The 14,892-nt window shown below is 41.4% G+C and overlaps 1 protein-coding gene across 2 annotated transcripts in view; it reads left to right on the forward strand.

The window, feature by feature from the left end:
- dcdc2 (doublecortin domain containing 2) overlaps window positions 1-2,822 on the forward strand; it is a 40,019-nt gene extending 37,197 nt beyond the window's left edge. For both annotated transcript variants that reach the window (XM_039655159.2, XM_039655160.2), the window contains exons 8-9: window positions 1,613-1,665; window positions 2,290-2,822. In XM_039655159.2, the coding sequence (XP_039511093.2) occupies window positions 1,613-1,665; window positions 2,290-2,736 (500 nt within the window). In that variant the 3' untranslated portion in view covers window positions 2,737-2,822. The remainder of the gene's footprint in view (window positions 1-1,612; window positions 1,666-2,289) is intronic.
- Window positions 2,823-14,892: the final 12,070 nt, after the last annotated feature.

A 14,892-nucleotide genomic window follows, 5' to 3' on the forward strand; every position in this document is an offset into this window, starting at 1 on the left:
AAATGTATGTTGATACACTACTGGTGTATGTTGCCGTAATATTTAAGTTTGACTCATGTCAACGTTATATTTCCATAATTGTGATTAGTCTTTGCATTTCTTGGACAGTTTATAGCTGTCTGTGCACACAGTGACATACAGTGATTCTTATGCACAGACAGCAGAAAGTCTAATTTAATATGCAGAGAAATAAAACCTACTAACTAACACTAGTTGTGTTGGAAAAGAAGGCTTAAAAACAGGCGTCAAAACTTGCGTCATTCGAGTCGGGCTTTATACCCCATCCCCCATCCAACAGCCTTTAATGAAAGCAGGTTTTAAAATGTTATTTAATTTTATTTAGCATTTTTATGAGACGAGCCCTTCTCTCTATCACATTTAACTGTTTATTGTTACATTAGCGGTCCTGCTTACAGTCTGGGTTTTGGACTACAGTTAATAAATGTGAGCGATTTCCATAAAATATTCAAAGAAGCCCATTATTGCTACGGCGGCTCATCTCTGCTGCTAAACTTCAATCAGTTTTGCATTTGAAACGCATTAAATGCCTGGGTGAAACGCTATCATCTGCACAGCAATATTTTTATAGCCGCTATTGGGGAAAGCGTGAACTTATATGAGGTGCATTAATTCTGCTGTTTAATTATTTAGAGTATATTGATTTCACACTATGTTTGGATTTATTGCTCATTAAGTATTTAAAACACTTGTAATTTTCTTGTTTACTAGAGAGTACAATGGTATGACTGTAAATCTTGCAAAAAAATAATTACACCGAACCATTGAAAGCTAATGGTCATTTTAAAATCGACTCTATAATTAATTAATGAGAGATTTTAATAAGAGTGGGACGTAGGTCTATTTCTGTACACGCTTGTTGGAGTTCTCAGGCTAAATCTATCCTATCTGAGTCCCATTTTAACCATCTGTAATGTTGATCATATTGGTCACCGTTGATTTTACCAATAAAATCACAAATTTTCATAAATGAATATTACAGTACTTCTACTGAATTTCTTTATTTCATTTTTGGCCATTTACTAATTTTATTGAAACAGTTAAAAATATTAAAACTTTAAGACATGAAAGATATTTTCCATATTTTTAAAAAGTTTGTATTGTAGCATCAAATTAGGAGGTAACCCTTTAGAATAAGGTGTCATTTGATAACATAGTTAATGTTTAAACTAAAATTAACTAACGATGAGCAATACATTTGTTACTGTATTTATTCATCATTGTTAACATTAGTTAATACAAATATAACTGTTCATTGTTTGTTCATGTTGGTTCACAGTGCATTAACAAATGTTAAAACATACAAATATTGATTTTAATAATGTATTAGTAAATATTGATATTAACATTAACTAAGATTAATAAATTCTGTAGAAGAATTGTTCTTTCTCAGTTAGTTCAATTTCACTAATGCAATTAACTAATTTTAACCTTATTGTAAAGTGTTACCAGTTAGGATTTAGATACATGACCAGATGTTTGCCAATAAGGCAAAATAGTTGTAACTATTGACCTGCAGCAGTTACTTTGTAGTTTTAATCCTGACCAATGGATGGCGCTGCTGTTTTATGCTGTTATGTTTGTGTTTGTGCAGATGACGGAGAGGACAGAAGTGCAGAGAATGACACGTCTTCACCGGTCAAGCAGGTGAGATGCTCTAACCTCATCATGATCTCTAATACTCTTACTAGACAGGCATTAACCCAATCTGCACACATATGGTTCACTTCATTTCATAACAGAGTTACTCAGAAAGCTTTTCAGCCTTTGCAAGAAAAAAATAAAAAATAAATTATATATAAAACCCTACCCTTAAACCTATACCCATTACAGAAAATGGTCTTCATTTTTAGATTTTTAAAACATTTGGTACATTTAGTAGTAGTTAGTTTGATTTACAAGTTGTTTTCCTCACTGGGACCAAAAAATGTCCCCATAAGGTCAAAAATTACCTATATTACTGTCATTTGGGGGACACATTCCATAGACATAGATTTTTATACTGTACAAACTTTATACTGTATTATATTCCCACACTAACCCAACCCCTAGACCTGCCCATCACACAAAACTTTCTGCATTTTATATTTTCAAAAAACATCACTTAGTATGATTTATAAGTTTTTTTCCTCATAAGGACTAAAAAATGTCCTCACAAGGAAAAGGATTTCGGATATTGTCATCTTTTTGAGGACATTTTGTAGGGAATTACCAGGCCACACGCACACACACACACACCCACTCACTCATTTATAATGTTGTTCAATTAAGGAGGCAGCAGAGGCCAGTCCAGAAATAGACGACTCATCCAAAACAGAGAGTGAACCAGCCCAAAACACAGAAGAATCACCATGTGACGGAGAAGAAGAGACGAAAGAAGAGGATGAAAAAAAAGAAGAGGAAGAAGAGAAAGAAGAGGACGAAAAGAAAGAAAAGGAAGAAGAGAAAGAGGAGGATGAAAAAAAAGAAAATGAAGAGGAAGAAGAGCAGGGAGAGATAAAGGATATGGGACTGACATCAGAACCAGAGGCAAATGAAACCAGCGAAGAGAAGAAGGACGGAGAGTCTGATAGAGAGGAGGAAGAAGAGAAACAAATTGAAGGAACAGAAGAGGAAAACCAAGAGAAAACAGAGGATGAGGGAGATCCAGTAGAAAAGACCGAAGAGAATCCAGATCCCAGTGAAGAACAGTCGGAAAACACTGAACGAGAGGATTAGAAAACTTGTTCACAGAGAAATTATCATTATGTTATCATCTACTCACCCTCAAGCCTGACTTTTATGGAGAATATAAAAGGATATATATATATATATATATATATATATAATGAGAGTAAGATTAATCAATGAATAATTGCTTAAATATCTCCTCGTTCACATTGTTGGAAAAGTGAGATCAGCACATTCTTCAAAATATCTATAATGTATATAATAAAATCAGCACATTCTTCAAAATATCTATAATGTATATACATAATATCTATAATAAAACACTATAATGTTCTAAAAAAAAACCAGAAAGTCATACAGGTTTGAATTGGCTAGTGAATAAATGATGACAGAATGATAACTGTGAATTATTCCTTTTAGAGTAATGATTAATGCTTTGATTACAACTAACTTATTCATATTATATTATTCATATTGTATTGAGATTGCAATAATGTGAATTGATTTAATAACAGCTAACTTAAAAATATCTATTATCTATATCTATCTATTCTCCATATAACATCATTCCTCTGCAAATACAGTATCTGCTAAGCTAGGTGTAATGTTTGCTAAATATATTTATTTTAGACATATGTTTTGTAAAACAAAGATAAATATATAGATTTATGTTTCATGCCTCATGTTTCAGCATCTCCTCTATTGCTTATGACATATGTATGATGTCAAGTTATTTGTCATCATTGTGATTATTATACTATCATTCTAACCGGTTTAACTGAGTTGATTAACATCAGTCCTGAACGATAAGCTACAGTATATGCATACCAAAATACATATCCATGTCAATACAATACATGTCTGGATATCCCATTCATTCAGTGTGTCTCTTTTGTCATCAGAGAGTTTGTACTGTGTTGGTGTGAGGGTGTGTTTGTGTACAGTCAGTTTATTACACTGATGGTTAATGAAATACAAGTCACTTGATTTTGTCCATGGGGAATTGACTGATGGTTGTGGTTTGCTATTGGTCGATCTCGTGCGATTGACAGGTTGCCCCGCCTTAATGCTTTAATGACCTGACTGCAATTTATTTTAATTTGAGTCTGCTCCTCTCACAAAGCCTCGTATGATTTCAGCAGTCATATCGACTAACGGCGAGAACTATCTCCAAAATTAGTTTTACTATAGAAAAAAAATCTGTTTTTCTTTTATTAGGTGAACTTTTACTCATTTTATCTAAATAGACTCCTTTTGACTATTCAAATTATGTTATATATGCTATGTATTTGTTATTATTATTCTTTTGGGTTATAATTGGGTTATAAACCAGAGGAATTAGAGAGGTTTTTGCCATCTAAAAAAGATGAATAAAAGGTCATCCTATAATAGACATATCCATCGTTTGCAAGCTGTCGGGTTATGGTCGGGTTAAAGTGCAGGTGCAATATGTAATTTTTCTGAGGATCTATTGACAGAAATGCAATATAAGATCCATAACGTCTCTGGTTACGTATGTAACCTTAGTTCCCTGAAGGGAACGAGACGCTGCGTGTAAACGCCGTGGGAACGCCTCTGCGTGATGAGTCATGAAGCACGTATGAAATCTGTCCAATGGCGAGACGGAACGTCATAGGCGGGGTGACGTATCGACCAGGAAACTATAAAGCATCCCCGAAACACAAGCGCAACAGCTTCTGATAGGACTGAAGCAAGCGCTCACGGGCATGCTGGGAGTATGGCATGGACACGCAGCGTCTCGTTCCCTTCAGGGAACTAAGGTTACATACGTAACCAGAGACGTTCCCATTCAGGGAACTTCGAGCTGCGTGTAAACGCCGTGGGAACGCTAATACCAACGCCGCCATGCGAGCAGGTGTCCGTTGTATGAAATCAGGCACATATTTAGACGAAAGCACCTGCGCCCCTGGAGCGGAGCTACCATACCCCTGGTTGAGTGAGCCCAGACAGCCAAAGGAGAAGGCTGACCGGCGGACTCATATGCAAGTGAGATGGCCTCGACCACTCACTTACTCAACCTCTGCTCAGATGCGGGACAACCTTTCTTCGGAGGTCCAAAACAAACAGATAACTGTTCAGGCTTTCTCCACAGGGCAGCTCTGTGGACATAAGCATCTAGAGCCCTCACAGGGCAGAGCAGATTAGTTTCTCTTGGTCTGACCTCACAATACCACGAAGAAAAAGAATTACCAATGGGTATCTCCCGTGAAAAGCTCCACTCAAAGGGACGTGGTAAGCAGATAGGCCACCACATACACCTTTAGTGTGGAGTGGGATAACCCTGTGGAGAAATGCTCCTGAAGGAATTCCAGCACCGCCACACCGGGCAGTTAACTGGGTCCAACTGGTGTTCTCCACACCAAGAGGTGAAACATTTCCACCTCAAGGCATATAATCTCCTCGTGGACGGAGCTCTGGATTGGAGGATGGTCTCCACGACCTCAGTCGAGAGACCCGATTGTATGAGCTGGGCCCCCTCAGAGGCCAAGCCACACCCTCCATAGATCTGGGCGGGGGTGAAGTATCGACCCGCATCCAAACTCGGGCCGGCCAACGCGGGGCTACTAACAGTAGAAAGATCCCGTCTCGGTGAACCCTCTCCAGAACTCCTGGGAGCAGAGCAATCGGGGGAAATGCGTACAGGGGTGACCTCGGCCACTCCTGTACCATCGCATCCAACCCCAGAGGGGCTGGTGGATACAGAGAAACCACAGCATGCAGTGTCTCAGTCCCTGGATTCAAATAGGCCTACCTCGGTATGACCGAAATGACTCCATAGGAGCTCCACCACCTCGGGGTGGAGTCTCCACTCCCCGGGCCTCGGCCCCTGCCTCGACAGGATGTCTGCTCCCCGATTTAAATATCCTAGGATATATAATCGCCAAAGAAAGAAGCTTCCCCTGGGCCCACAGAAGGATCTGGCGCTAGCCTGAATAATGGACATGAGCGCAGACCCCCTTGATGGTCTATAAAAAGACCACCAATGTGCTGTCTGACCGGACAAGAACATGGTGACCCCTCAGGTCTGGGAGAAAGTCCACAGACCCCGGGCCGAGCGACCACTCATGATCGCCCCCAGCCCGTGAGGGAGGCGTATATCGTTAGCTTCTTTGGAACAATGAAGTAACGGCTGTAATACCCCAACTCTCTGTCGGGGGGAAGAACTCGTTCTATCGCCCCCTTCAGTAACAGAGCTTTCACCTCTTGTTCCATGACCAGAGCCTGCTCGGGGGATACCACTGTAGGCAAAATCCCCCGAAAACGAGGCGGACGTGACCTGAACTGGATCGCGTACCCGCGTTCGATAGTCTGCAGTACCCATCGAGATATATTTGGAAGACTTTCCCATTCTGCCAGAAATTCCACTAAGGGTACCAGTCTCTCGAGACTGGCCTCTGGAGTAATTATAGAGACAGAAACAGTGCCCTGTGACCGCGCACAGGCAGGGTTTAACGACTGTTCTGTATCGCTCCTCGGAGCAAACGAGCTTCCCTCGGGAAACCACTCGCTAGGACCGTCTGCGCCCACCCTCACAGGCAGGTTCAGCAGAACGGGTCCCTGCAGACCCCCCTGGTGGTTTATGTAAGAGACCACAGACATGTTGTCTGATCGGACAAGAACATGATGATCTCTGAGGTCTGGGAGAAAGTGTTTCAGAGCCTGAAACACCGCCATCATCTCTAGACAATTTCTATGCCATCGGAGATGATGGTCTTGCCACAGCCCGCGGGCCGAGCGACCACTCATGATCGCTCCCCAGCCCGTGAGAGAGGCATCCGTCGTCACCGTTACCCGGCGACACGGGGCTCCCAGCGCAGGTCCCAGGGACAGGAACCAAGGTTCTTTCCACATAGCCAGGGCACGGAGACCACATCGCGTGACCTTGATCTTGCGGAGCGGCTTTCCCCTCGGGGAGAACCCCTTGGTCCTGAGCCACCACTGTAGTGGTCTCATGTACAGCAGGCTGCACGGTAACACGTTGGATGCTGCTGCCATCAGACCCAGAGTTCTCTGGAATTCCTTTACAGTGAGTGACTGGCCTAGCTTCACTTGCTTGACAGTCGAGATAATCGAGGCTATACAAGCCGGCGACAGACGTGCCTGCATCGTCGTCGAATCCCATACCACGCCTAGAAAAGTGGTCCGCTGAACTGGCGAAAGCACACTCTTCTTGGCGTTGAGTCTCAACCCCAACCTTCTGATGTGGGCGAGGACGGCATCTCGATGCCGAATCGCCTGATGCTCCGATTGAGCCAGAATCAACCAATCGTCAATGTAATTTAAAATGCGAATGCCCTGGAGACGCAGCGGGGCCAAGGCCGCGTCCATGCATTTCGTGAAGGTTCGAGGAGATAACGCTAGGCCGAATGGAAGGACCCGATATTGGTACGCTTCGCCCCCAAAAGCGAACCTCAGGAACTTCCGATGTTGCGGAAGGATGGAGATATGGAAGTACGCGTCTTTTAGGTCTATCGTGACAAACCAGTCCTCGGACCTGATCTGTGACACGATCTGCTTGAGAGTCAGCATTTTGAGCTTCCCTACTGACCGATTTAAGAGGCGCAGGTCTAAAATCGGACGCAGCCCCCCATCCTTCTTTGGAACAATGAAGTACCGGCTGTAATACCCCAGCTCTCTGTCGGGAGAAGGAACTGGGCTGGAAGGAACACCAGGGCTGCCATAGAGCGGCCGACTGATCTGGCCGTCTCCTTGGTGGCATGGAGAGAAATATCTGCTGCCTGACGCAGCTCATTAACGCTGAATAAGCTTTGCCCACCAAAACCGAAGTATTTCTGAGTGGCTTGGTTTTTATTTATTTTTATTTTTATTTTTATTTTTTTTTTTTTTTTGGGCAACGCCGGTGTTTTAAAAGACGATGCCGTCTCAGGAGAAAGATGGCTAGCCAAAACTTCCTCCATCCTCGGCATCGCCCCATAACCGTGTCTCCTAGACCCAGCAATATTAGCATACATAGAGGTCTGGTGTGTCAAAATTCTAGCTGACACTGGTTTGTTCCACGATCTACACACCTCGGTGTGTAGATCGGGAAAGAAGGGCAAACACCGGCGTGGAGGTAGTGAGTGTGATTTTAAAAATCTCTCATCCATTTTACTCTTCACTCTCGACTCTTGTTTCTCAACTGGCCATTCAATGCTTAATTTTTCCACAGCCCGAGTCAAAACCTCCATCAGCTCTACATTCGCGGGAGACTGGGATGGCGAGTCCCCGATCTCCACTGAGTCCATAGACTCTGCATCCACACTTTCAATATCCAGCTCCTCAGAACTGGATAATTGAAGTGATGGCGCCTCAGCCCGGGCAGGAGAAACCGCAACGCGGACCCCCGCAGCGAGATCTGAGACACTGGATCTACCAGGTAAGGGCAGAGAAAGGGCGGGGCCCGTCTCAATCCCCGCTGATAGATCCATCTGCGATCCCCACGACGCAAGCCTTCGCTGTGCCTCGGCAGCAGCGGGACCCGAGCCGCGGGGAGCGCGCACCGAACCACTCTCCTCGAAGAGTGCCCGGCGGGAGCGAAGTGTCTTCATGGGCAGACACTCGCAGTGCTCACAGCCGGCCCCCTCGAGAGCCGACTGAGCATGCTGCACTCCCAAACAAACAACACACAGATCGTGTGTATCCCCACCCGTGATGAAGCGAGGGCAGGGACGAACACACTTTCTGAAATTCTGCTGTTGTTTGCTCGCCATATCAATATATATATATATATAAAATTTTAGACAGACAGACAAAATTCATACACAGAGCGCTTGTGAAGACTCAGAAGCTGTTTCGCTTGTGTTTCGGGGATGCTTTATAGTTTCCTGGTCGATACGTCACCCCACCTATGACGTTCCGTCTCGCCATTGGACAGATTTCATACGTGCTTCATGACTCATCACGCAGAGGCGTTCCCACGCCGTTTACACGCAGCTCGAAGTTCCCTGAATGGGAACTATATGTTGTTCAGTGGTGTATAAAGACATTACTCAATGAACCGTTGTGTTTTTAGAATGAGACATTTATATCTACATAACCGTGGGCACCCCCTTCTATGAAGGTCGACATAATGTGACGTCATGTTTCTACCATAGCCGACAGCGAACAAACAGCGCTACAGAACGCATTTCATTCATACCTTGATAGAGAAGCTGCAGAAAGTTAGAAGCTTGCTATAGACACTTTAAGTAGTGATCGTAGTTGACAAGTTGATCTTGGAAGCATTTTAAGTCAATCGCGAAGAGTTTTCAAAACCAGAGGAAAAAAATCTTATTCAAAAAAAAATTGTATTCATTATTATTTATTAATTCGAGTGTATTAAATTGTGTCTAGGGGATGTGGAGGCGTGCGTGCTGTTACAGTCACGGCACCTTTGTGCTCGTGCGGACGCGTCAAGTATAAACAAGGCTTCACGCTTTAATCAGCTCAGCCACAGCCCTACAGCATAACAGCTCATATTAGCCAGCTAAACTTTTACTACCCTGTTGTAAATATGTAATTGGATAGTTTCATGTGGTTCTTCTCCCTGGCTGTATCATGGGTTAGCTATTTTAAGGGAAAAATGTGCTGGTTATGTTCGTGAGACAATCAGCTGATTATTATATTATATATTAAGACCCTTGATCATCACCTGACTATAGCTTTGTAAACTTTATCCATGATGTGGTTTATAATGGACAGTGGTAGAGAAACTTAGCTCACTCTGGCTATTCTCTGCTGTCTTAGCCGACGAGATGTTTGTCCCGTTTTAGCCACCGTAGCTTTTTCGAAAGGGAGGGGTGAGCAGTGGGCTGAGACCTTAATACAACTCACAACCGAACTGCTAGATGCTGCTAAAATCTACACACTGCACCTTTAAAGGGGTGATGAACTGAGAAATCAAATTTTCCTTGAGCTTGACATCTAAGAGGTCATCATATTATAAGAATATCCTGTAAGTTTCAGAACTGAAAACGTCCTTGTTAGTCCAATAAAAGCTTTTATTGACACAGCCTCTAAAAACGACTCGTTTTTAAAAGTGGGGAACTATGACGACAAAGAGGATAAAACACCACCCCCACAGAAGATGATCAACGCCTGCTTCACCACGGCAGGTTTAGCCCCGCCCACCGATTCGCGCATTACACACATAAGTATCATACATGTACATGCTTACCTCGTGATGACAAACTGGATCGCTACGGAGCAATACAGAATATTGTGCAGTGCCTGTTGTGCAAGACAGTCGCTGCAGCTTCCTGTGGATTCCAATAGGACTGCATGGATAAAATTTATTTTTAATGACGTTCCAGCTGATGAGGTAAAACATCGTCGTCTGTTCGCTTCATTTCACTGAGGATTGTTTTGTCAACAAGACTGGATTTGCAGACCGATTAAGAGTAAATAACGGTGCTGTGCCGTCTTTGGATCTGACAGGAATATTGTGCAACACACGGACTCTGGGTTGAACATGTATGGGCGAATCCGGTTGCCATTTGACAACATAGGACGTTTTCCCCCACATACACCGACGGGTGAGTGAAACTCATTATAATATGCAAAACTGTTCTCCACTCGCAGCAGTGGGTGTTTACTTCCAAGTCTTCAGTGCGACACGCCCATAAAAACCGACTGTTTTTTAGGTAGGCTCACAACCAGGGTACAAAATAGCCTATTACTTGTTCATTTTGATGTTTTTGAATGCAAAAACCAAGCGAACGTTATAAGTTGACCTCAGACAACAATATAATAACATTTAAAAAGCCAGTTCATGACCCCTTTAAGGTCACTATTCAGGTTTCTGAAACATTCAGAATAACCCCTTTACATGCGTGAGCAGAGAGAGTTACTTCAGTATACATGGAATTTGTAATCAATTGGCAATATCCAGATGTAAACGGCGGCGCACGGTTAGCGTCTGGACGTACGGACAACCTTAATACACAATATGCGTAATTTCTGATTCTTCTTCCTGTATCCAAAGACAACAACAACAGCAGCAGCACACAGATAATGAATAGTTTGGGGCAGATGCCAGATAGTGATGCCTTTGCACTGGTGCTGGTACTTGAGTACTGGTCCCAAATGATGGTGCTGCGTCTCGCCATGCTTACGTTTATTTCATTTTCTTTCGGCATACTGCACGCGGGTTTTTGTATGTGCCAGACGGCGGTTTTTTGCCGGTCGATGGCCGTACGCGACCAGGTTATTACTAATATTCTGGTTTTTCAACTGGTTATTTGCTGCTTGTAAACGTAGTCAGTGTTAAACAAACTGCTCTGGTGGACTTTTATATTGACTTTTGACCACGGCTATATCATAACAATCATCTCAACAAATGCGATACCTTCCACAGACACACACATACAGCTGACAAGAATTCTTGTAGATGCTGCTAGATTTATGCTGCTTAGGTGAACAGTGTGAGTGAGTCATCCGAGACAGCAGCAGATCTTTAGCATGACTCAATGAAATCAACATCCATTTCTAGCCCACTGAATCACTCGCACACCAGAAAACAGCGATACATCACTCACTTTAACATAGTTCATACTATGATAGCTTGTTTCCATCACGTAATAAATAACTTTTTATCTCACAATTGCAGGATATAAACTAATAATTGTGACTTTATATCTCACAATCCATGACTTTGTTCCTCAGAATAGAGAATGTTAAGATACGTCATGCTGCTTGCTGGGATAGTTGCGCCATCTTTATTTTTCTAGCTCAACTTTCACAGAATGGAAAGCACAGGATTGTGGGATATCAAAGGCAGCGATGGATACATCTATGCTGCCTTAAAAAATCGATCAGATGGAGGTATTTCAGGAGACAGTGCCTTGATGCATTCTCACCTTGGAATGCATCCTCCAAAGGCAGCATTTATCAGTTTTGGGATGCAGCCAATGATTCTTTTGAATAGGCTTTTCTGAGATGAGCAAAATCTGCGCAGAACCAATCACGTGAACACCGAAAGATGCGCGCAGGTTAGAAAAGTGGGCTGTGTTCGAAAACTGAAAAATGCTCCCTCCGCAGGCGGATACGGAGGTAGGAAGGTAACAAGACAAGTCCAAATCCAATGATCCTGCCACATCCTGTCCCCGAGATACCTTCATTTGATTGATTTTTGAAGGCAGCATAGACTCCTTTGCTGCCTTTGATATCCCACAATGCTGTGCTTTCCATTCCCTGACTGTTGAGCTGAAAAAATTAAGATGGCATCTGAAATTTGAAGTTTGTGGTCAGTTTGTAAGATGTACATTTTTTTTACCAACTTGTCCCACCTTTGATGTAATTTCTAGCGAGAAGTTAGTATTGTAGTAATTAAATATTCAATTTGTTGTCACCAAAGCCCTCTCTGTTTTGTTCTCGATCATTAAATTGTTACGCTGCCTCAGAAGTTTCGTGAAGTGTCGTCATGCACAAATACTGCCTGCTTAGTCATTGCCTGACATGGCAGCGAGGCATCAAGCTGCCAGGTTTTCGGATGCAGCCGTGATCGGACTTGCTCTAACCGTCATCTTTAGAATATTGTCTTTGAACTTCCGGTTCTGTATATTTCTATGGCATCGCTGTCAAGGAGTAATTAGCTGCTGAAGTGGATTTACTTATTGTAGAGTTAACAAAAGTTATCATGAGCATTGTAATGTTTATGCATTGTAAAGCAGATGTCTTAACAAATGTCGAACGGGAATTTTTTTACAAGCAGTTCATTCATACCTATGCAAGATCGCTGTGGAAATACAGACCGGAAGTCAAAAGACAACGAGCGCAACGCTGAAAAGGGGCGGGGCTATAAGGTCTATAAATAAATAACTTCCTCCAGCGAGGCGGCCGTGTCGGATAGCGCAGTTGCTCTCCCTGGACTGAACTGATCAGAAGCTCAACAGGAAACAAACTTGCTGAGGCACAATATTTAAGATTCCATAAAAATATCCAAATACCACTAGCACAGTGTTACATAGTTTATTGACTTGTGTACTTACATTATCCCAAATGTTTCTAACAATGTTTAAATCCAGAGAAATGTGCTATTTTAACCACAGTAACATCCTTCTTCATTGTGTCGCTTGTCAGTGACATATCCGTGTTTCCCTCGATTTTTTACTTTTGCAGAAACCATGAAAACATCACATAACATCACATTAAAATGTTGTTTTATTAGAAAGGTGAGCATTTTTTTAGATACCTCATCGACAAATAAGCATTGTTATATAGCTCGACACAGTTAGTCTTACTGTTTGAATCTCTTGTTTTCTTGATTTACTGTCAGTAATATTTGTGTACCATTGGGGACAATATTATTCCTGTCAAGTGGCTAACATAGATTAACCAGAAAGAGCTTTATAGTAACAGTAAAACAACATTTTCTCCATCTTACAATTTACTTTTAAAATGAATAGCATAGCAACACAAGTCATTTATTAAAGGGATAGTTCACACAAAAATGTTTACTCACCCTTCAACTGTTCCAAACATGCATGAATTTATTTCTTCTGCTGAGCACAAAATAATATATTTAGAAGAATATGGGTAGCCAAACAGTTGATGGACCCCATTGACTTCCATAGACTGTTTGGTTACCAACAATTCTTCAAAATATCTTTTGTGTTCAGCCGAAGAAATTCATACAGGTTTGGAACATCTTGAGTGTGAGTAAATGATGACAGGTTTTTCTTATAACCAATGAGATTTGTTTTTGTGTATCAAGAAGGTTTGGTTGAGCTTCTGTTTGTGTTTACTGATCAAAGTTTATATGTGGATAAAAAAAATTGACTGAATTTAGCTGTTCAGAAAGCAATCGAGTCTCTTCAGAAAATGTGGACTAATCCGCTCGATTGATATGGATTAGTTTTACAATCTCTCTGAAGAGTACAGAACTGGCTCAGTTTTTATTAATACTATCTTCATTTGTGTTCCAAAGATGAACGGTCTTACAAATTTCAAAACGGCATGAAAGAATTTTAAAATTTTTGGAGAACTCTTAAATTTGGTGTTAACAAATTAAAGCTATGCATTCCAAGGAGGGTAACCTCCCAGATTTCTACAGGATAAAAAAAGGAAGGGAAAATTTAAATAATGAAAGCAAAGCAGCATTGTAAAATGCTCCCAGATTGAGAGGGAGCTGGTGGAAAGCAATAAATCCTTTGGAAAGGTATGGAAACTATTGCTGGCATAAAGAATGATAGGAACTCTAAGGTGACACTTGAAGGTTATCGATGTGACAATAAGTTGTATCTGAGGTTTGAAACCCACAAGTAAAAAAAAACAAAAAAAAAAAACAGAGAATCTATTCATTTTAATAGGATACCTTGGAATCTGGAATTGATAGATCTTTTTGAAACTTACCTAACATGACCACACTTTTTATACTATTATGACAATAAGCTAAAGTCAGTGGTATGCAATTAATGAATGCATAAAATTAATAATGGAAACGTTCTTTTTATGTACTGTATTTAATTGGTATCTCTTCAATGTGCAAATTCAGTCCAAACAAGAAAAACAGACATTGACGGTAACAAACAGTTATTTTTATTCTGTTTGCTGCAAAAGACATGTTCCAAGAGTAAGAACAGCTCTGATACCTTCTTCCAAATAGAAGACAGCACAAACCAAACATGAAGCTTTAATAGTTTGAGATAATAACCAGCATTGTAATCTACACACTTCTGCAAAGTCACAATTTCACATACAGTGTCATTTTAAACAAGAAATTCTTGAAGCAGCTTATATTATAAATGTTATATTTCAACTTGATTTAGGCCTGTCTGAGAGATTAGATTGTTAAATATCCTATGATTAATGTGTTCATTAGCAAGCCTTGTCATTTTCAAATATCTGAATGCATATGCAATATGTTCAACGATCAGTCATAATAATTAGTAAATAACAAAAGATTACACTCACAAAAGCTGCTATTAGTTTTCATTCTTGTCAACCTTCTTGAAAGTAGTTTACAATGTTTAATCAAAGTGAATAATATGACAATAAAATAAAATAAAAAATACATGCGCAAAGTAATCGTGTTTTCAGGAACGAGCGTCACGAACAATGAAATGAAACTTTGCAACAGGAGTGAGTTCAAACACCAACACAAAGGAAAACCAGACGGAAAGAAAAAGTGGCGTTTTCTCCAGAACAATAGCAGAAGTGCATGGAAAGTCCTAATAGGCTCCGCTCCAATGAGTGTAATTACCA

The sequence above is a fragment of the Pimephales promelas genome, chromosome 12, assembly GCF_988280905.1.
Source record: "Pimephales promelas chromosome 12, fPimPro1.hap1.1, whole genome shotgun sequence".
NCBI lineage: Eukaryota > Metazoa > Chordata > Actinopteri > Cypriniformes > Leuciscidae > Pimephales > Pimephales promelas.